This window comes from Dicentrarchus labrax, unplaced genomic scaffold (assembly GCF_905237075.1).
Source record: "Dicentrarchus labrax unplaced genomic scaffold, dlabrax2021, whole genome shotgun sequence".
NCBI lineage: Eukaryota > Metazoa > Chordata > Actinopteri > Moronidae > Dicentrarchus > Dicentrarchus labrax.
The window spans coordinates 11,504,762-11,510,338 of record NW_026136707.1 but is presented as its reverse complement, the minus strand read 5'-3'; the positions used below and the strand labels follow the sequence as shown (position 1 = coordinate 11,510,338).

At 39.3% G+C, this 5,577-nt stretch overlaps 1 protein-coding gene across 1 annotated transcript; it reads left to right on the top strand.

Annotated features, from left to right (window-relative positions):
• The first annotated feature begins 802 nt into the window (after positions 1-802).
• slc50a1 (solute carrier family 50 member 1) lies at positions 803-5,362 on the top strand. The gene is made up of 6 exons (XM_051407203.1): positions 803-1,035; positions 1,345-1,422; positions 1,531-1,654; positions 1,743-1,904; positions 3,989-4,108; positions 4,216-5,362. The coding sequence occupies exons 1-6, from the start codon at positions 968-970 to the stop codon at positions 4,321-4,323; spliced, it is 660 nt and encodes a 219-aa protein (XP_051263163.1). The 5' UTR covers positions 803-967; the 3' UTR covers positions 4,324-5,362.
• Positions 5,363-5,577: the final 215 nt, after the last annotated feature.

The window sequence follows — 5,577 nt, the reverse complement described above, 5'->3', positions numbered from 1 at the left end:
ATGATGTAAATCAGTGGTTCCCAGCACCCCTTAAAACAAAGCTTTGTTTGCTTGTGGACCCACATCACAGGCCGCATGTGGTGGCCTATTGAACCAAAGACTGTACTTTTTAGGCTCCTGACGATATATATAAGCATCCAGTAATTTACAAGAAAAAAAAACAAAGACTGAAGACTGAAAAAGGAAATATGCTTCTGTGCAGCAGAAATCTGTTTATTCTGCTTTCCTATTCTTTTAAAGCAATATTACAGTAATGTAGTATTGCACTTCCATAATTTTGGGGATCTCACAAAAGAAATATTAAAACAAGAGTGAACTTCTTGTTTAAAATCCCAGGAGTGCCTCGATTTGAACCCCAGATTGGAAGCTATGATATGATATGAAAGTAAGTTAGACAGTAAGTAACACATACATATTAAATGTTAAGATGTGCATAATACTATAAAGTATAAACTGAAATCTACATCTACACCTATTTTGACACCAGCTCCTTTTGAGATCTGTTCATCTTCTGTTTTTGTTATATGGTGTATCCAGTATGTGAGACCCCTGAATATTGGGATGAATAAAGTTTAATTGAACTGATTTTAACTCCCATTACACAAGCTACCCCAGTAAAGTGCCCCTCTGACAGCCCTCCATCCATCACACTGAGGTTAAACTCAAACAGCCAGCTCACTGGACCTACAAACTTCTTGCAACGTGATGACGTAACGCGCGACGTCCGCCATAGTTTCAGCACCTGATTGGAGCAAATCCACCCCACCTGTTTTATCACACAGCCAATCAGAGTGCAGAAACACTGAGCACACTGACTGCAAACACGGAAGTAAAGTGCGAGAAACAGGCGTCAGCGTACTTTTTATCGATCTCTACTTCAATGCAACTGAAGCATCTGTGATTAAAAGCAGACTTTGCACGTTTAATAGCTGCACACGTTTATTATTATTATTTTTTTTCCCGTTCTATGGATTTCTTGCAGCTTCTGTCATGGGCCTGCATCGTGTTTACAGTCGGGATGTTCTCGACTGGACTGTAAGTTTTATTGCTCTTTAATGTCATGCTGCATGGCAGTGTGTCACTCCTCATTTGCTTAAGATTGGTAGAAAACAGGAAGCAGGTTTTCTGATCTAATTCCACTTGCTGGTCTGAACTCAAGTAAGCCAGAACTTGTGACAGTGAAGGGATGCGACAGTATATGGACCCAGACAGATCAAGTTTATTTGATTTAGAAGTATCTGTATGTGTGTGTGTGTTGACCTTTTGGCTGTCTCTCTCTCTTTTTGTATTGTGTGTGTGTGTGTGTGTGTGTGTGTGTGTGTGTGTGTGTGTGTGTGTGTCTAGGACCGACCTGAAGAAGATGTGGGAATCCAAAAGTGCTGACAATATCCAATTTCTCCCTTTCCTCACCACGTGTCTTAAGTAAGTTAGTGTGTGTGTGTGTGTGTGTGTGTGTGTGTGTGTGTGTGTGTGTACACAATCCTTGATCTTGCCCTGGTCTGAACATCTATGCTCCTCTCGTTTCCATAGTAACCTGGGCTGGCTGTATTATGGGATTCTGAAGAGAGATCAGACGATCGTCCTGGTCAACATTATTGGAGCTCTACTCCAGATCCTCTACATCTTCGTTTACTTCCACTATACAAAACAAAAGGTCAGCTGGGCATCAACTATATAACTTTATTTGAGTTTGTTGTGTGCACAGCTTTCTCTCAGCATCTGTGTGGGTGTGTTTGTTTCAGAGACTGGTGACGTCCCAGACCCTCGCAGCAGGGACGGTGCTGACCGTCGGTTGGTTCTACTTCACCACGTTTCTTCCTGAGGGAGAAGCGCGGCTCAGCCAGCTAGGCCTCACCTGCAGCGTGGTCACCGTCAGCATGTACCTGTCCCCGCTCACCGACCTGGTACAGCTCACATTCATTACAGACAAACGCAAACTAGACACAGCGTGTACATCTAACTTACCATCATCTCACGGGGTTCATAGATAATGTAGAGACAGTATGTTTTTATAATTGTAATATCTGTTCTGGAATAGAGGTATAGTTAGCTTGTTTATTGTAAATAAATATGTTCTATCTAATAATCTGCTAAAATCTGCACATTATCAAATTGGCATACATAAGTGATTCAACTATTAGAACAAGGGTCTCAAACATACTGGCCCTCCATCCCATCGCTCCAGCATGTGACGTAATAAAAAGATAATATAATCTGTCCGGAAAGAGATTTTATATATTTATTTATTTATTTATTTATTTACAGTTTATTGTTTCGTATCAATTTAAAGTAACTCTTGATATAAAATTCAAATAAAAGCAATTCTGTTTAAAAAAAAAAAAAAAAAGTATGTTCCAAAATAATGGTAAAGGTCAAAGGGGCTGTTTTCTTCACAGCTTAACTTAATCACTCGGACTACACTCAGTACGTACAACTGTAAACAGCACATTTAGTCTTTTCCGACCGTATCCCTCACTGAACATCTGTATAGACAGCAGGCAGCATCTGTTCTGCTAACTCAGTCAACTCTGCACGTGCAGCTATTTACTAATGAAGGAATAAATCCCCTGTTCTCTCTCTTTCCTTTTCTCTCTTTGTGTCATCTTGTCTTGTTCTCCGTCTCCTATCCTGTTTATCTCCTTCCCTCCATCTGTATCATAGCTCTGAATGACCCGCAGTCAGTTTCCTGCCTTTCTTTCCCTCATCTGTCTCTTCCTGTTATTCTCAGTCTCTGTCCCCTTGGTTACATTCTGTTTTCTGCTTACCGCTTACATGATTTTATGTTTGCACTTATCAACATTATTCTACAAACATTCCAGATGTACTTGTACTGACAGGCGTTCTTAGTATTGCACTTGTTTGGACACAACAAATCTGACTGAAATAGTTGTGTAAAGAATAAAAAAAGAAAGCTTGAGAGAGAAGTTCAAACTCTGCTTGCTTTGTCACATCCACATACCTGACCAGTTGCTACATGAAGTGGGTATGGATCCCGGATTTGGGGTTTTGGAGGAAGAGAATATCTGAAGTTTGATGACCATATAACAAGCAGTTCTCATGGAGTATGCTGGCACCTTAATTCAGCTTGCTGATTTTTTTTTTGCGTGACTTGGAGGCAGCAGAACAAAACATAAACATAAAGATTGACATATTATCACCTTATAAAATTGTTATGGCAAACACATTTGCAAGCGATTGCCTATTTACACAACCAGCAGATCTGGAACAACATAATCATTCATTTGGAGTCATGTTTCTGGCCACCCGACATAATGGAAACTGTCGGCCCCAGGGGCCATTTCCAGCCCTCATCCTCCTCCTGCTAGCCTGCAACATAATGTCAAACATATAATCTGCCTCCTAAGATTTTTTTTCTGGATGATTCAGTCAGATATTGATATACAATTAAAATACACAATTATATTTTAAAAAATAACAATAATGACAAAAGGTCAAAGGTGCCCAGCAAAGGGTTGATAAAAGCGAGCAGATTTTGGGGGTTTCTCTGCTAGCAACAAAGATTATATAAAATGATGATATATAAATGTATAGTAACTGCTGTTTGCATTCATGTTAGTAACAGAAATACTTTCAGAATGTTGCGCTATCGCAGTACTGGAACATTGAAGTGGCCCTCCTGTGTGTTAACAGTACCAACTGTGGCCCCCAAGCCAATTTGAGACCCCTGAGCATACATTTGGTTTATCAGTGGGGTTTTTTTTCCTGGAAACAGCTGCCTGCTGCTGCTAGAAGCAAGCATGACAAGAGCAATGAGAATTAACCAAAACGATAAAAATTGCCAGCTGTTAAACCAAAGCAGTGACCTGAAAGATGCTAAGATGCTCCACAGAGCAGGAGGGGAACTGCACAGCTTTCACATTACACATAGTGCTTTGATCCATTGTATATAATATAAAAACTCTAATCATTTATTATTAAAGCAGTTTTTTTTTTGTTAACTAATTGTTGCTATCCTCTTCCTTTTTAGGTAGAAATAGTGCGTAGTGGTAATGTGAAGTGCTTGTCCTTCCCTCTGACTGTAGCCACCTTATTCACTTCAACTTCCTGGGTCCTCTACGGTCTTCAGTTGAAGGACAACTATATTGTGGTAAGACAGACGGAGAGAACATGCACATGAATCACACCTGTAAACACAGTTTCTTCATTAAAATCAAATGAAAGCTATAATCTTCTTCTTGTTTCCGTTCATTCAAGGTTCCAAACACGCCGGGAATCTTCACCAGCCTCATTAGATTTTATCTGTTTTGGAGGTTTGCATCTGTCAATCAAAGCTCACCTTCCTATAAGCCTATGCATATATGAGATTATATATATATATATATATATACACACACACACACACTCAGTTAAGAAAATTTAAAGAGATGGCTGATCTGTTGAATCCATGGAGGACCGCAGCAAAGCTCTCCCGTCACTCGTCTTTTTTTTATCATACGGAGAGACGGAGTTACATGGAGGGAGCTGTCATTGGATGACGGTGTGGACGTAATGTCTGTTGATTTTATCGTTTCGGGGAAGTGTATCAGTTACTCAGTTGGGCAGGAAAATCTATGATGTCATAATTTTCTTGTTTTTCGGGGCGTTTTCTGCAGCTAGCTGTGTCTCTTCTCCGTGTCCTTCAAGTGCTTTCTGTTAGATCGTGTTTGCCTTTAAAGATTAACGGCGTTTTCTGATCTACCAACATGTCTTGCACTCTGTTCACAACCCAGTGAATTGGACTGAATCTCCCTCACCTCATACTAGCCAAAGATTTTGTGGAGTTGTCACTTGCTGGCTGCTATTTTCATGTTACATATAGAGGCTTTGGTCTCTGGTACTCATGTATGGAATAAGGTAGTATATAGTTTGATATTTTCTCCACAGTCTGCTGAGGCAATGATGATTTCATATCTCTTTAGAGGTAGTACTCATGCCTCTATAACCATGCTGACAGAATATTGAGTCATATCAGTGGCAGTAAATTATATTTGTTCAGAATTGTTTTCTACATATTTTACGTCTTTTTGATACAGAATGTGTATGTTTGCTTATGTCCAAGATCATATATTGTCTACTTATATTGTTAATGCTATTTTTCTAAGCTCTTGTATATGGGATTAAATAAAATTAGAAAATAAATTAACACCATAGGGTTTGTTTACATGAATGAATGATGTTTGTTTTTCTGGTGGCTGGTTTTTATGAGTAATAGAGTTTTGTTTAGTCTCCTCATTATTATCTGTAATAAGGACATATGTTATGCAAATTAAACAGCCGAGTGTCAATGCTGATTCACTACACTTCTAAAGGATGTAAGATCTTTAAAGGTGCCATGTAAATAAATTTTTACTTTAACCATCAATGACTTTTATTTTCTGATTGCTTGTTAAGTTGTGACCATGGTGGACATGAAAGATTTTGTTGTGAGAAAGCTGCACTTGACGCTTTGAAGTAGATTTGTGCTGTAGTTTGGAGGTTCTGTTTTGGACGCAGTAATGAGCTTACATGCAGATGGAGATAAGTGTGTGTGTGTGTGTGTGTGTGTGTGTGTGTGTGTGTGTGTGTGTGTGTGTGGAG

Excerpts from the sequence above, each read along its gene's own strand:
- slc50a1 (XM_051407203.1), top strand. The coding sequence starts at position 968 with ATGGATTTCTTGCAGCTTCTGTCATGGGCCTGCATCGTGTTTACAGTC. Across the intron at positions 1,423-1,530 it reads TTCCTCACCACGTGTCTTAA|TAACCTGGGCTGGCTGTATT; the intron begins GTAAGTTAGTGT and ends TCGTTTCCATAG. Across the intron at positions 4,109-4,215 it reads TGAAGGACAACTATATTGTG|GTTCCAAACACGCCGGGAAT; the intron begins GTAAGACAGACG and ends CGTTCATTCAAG.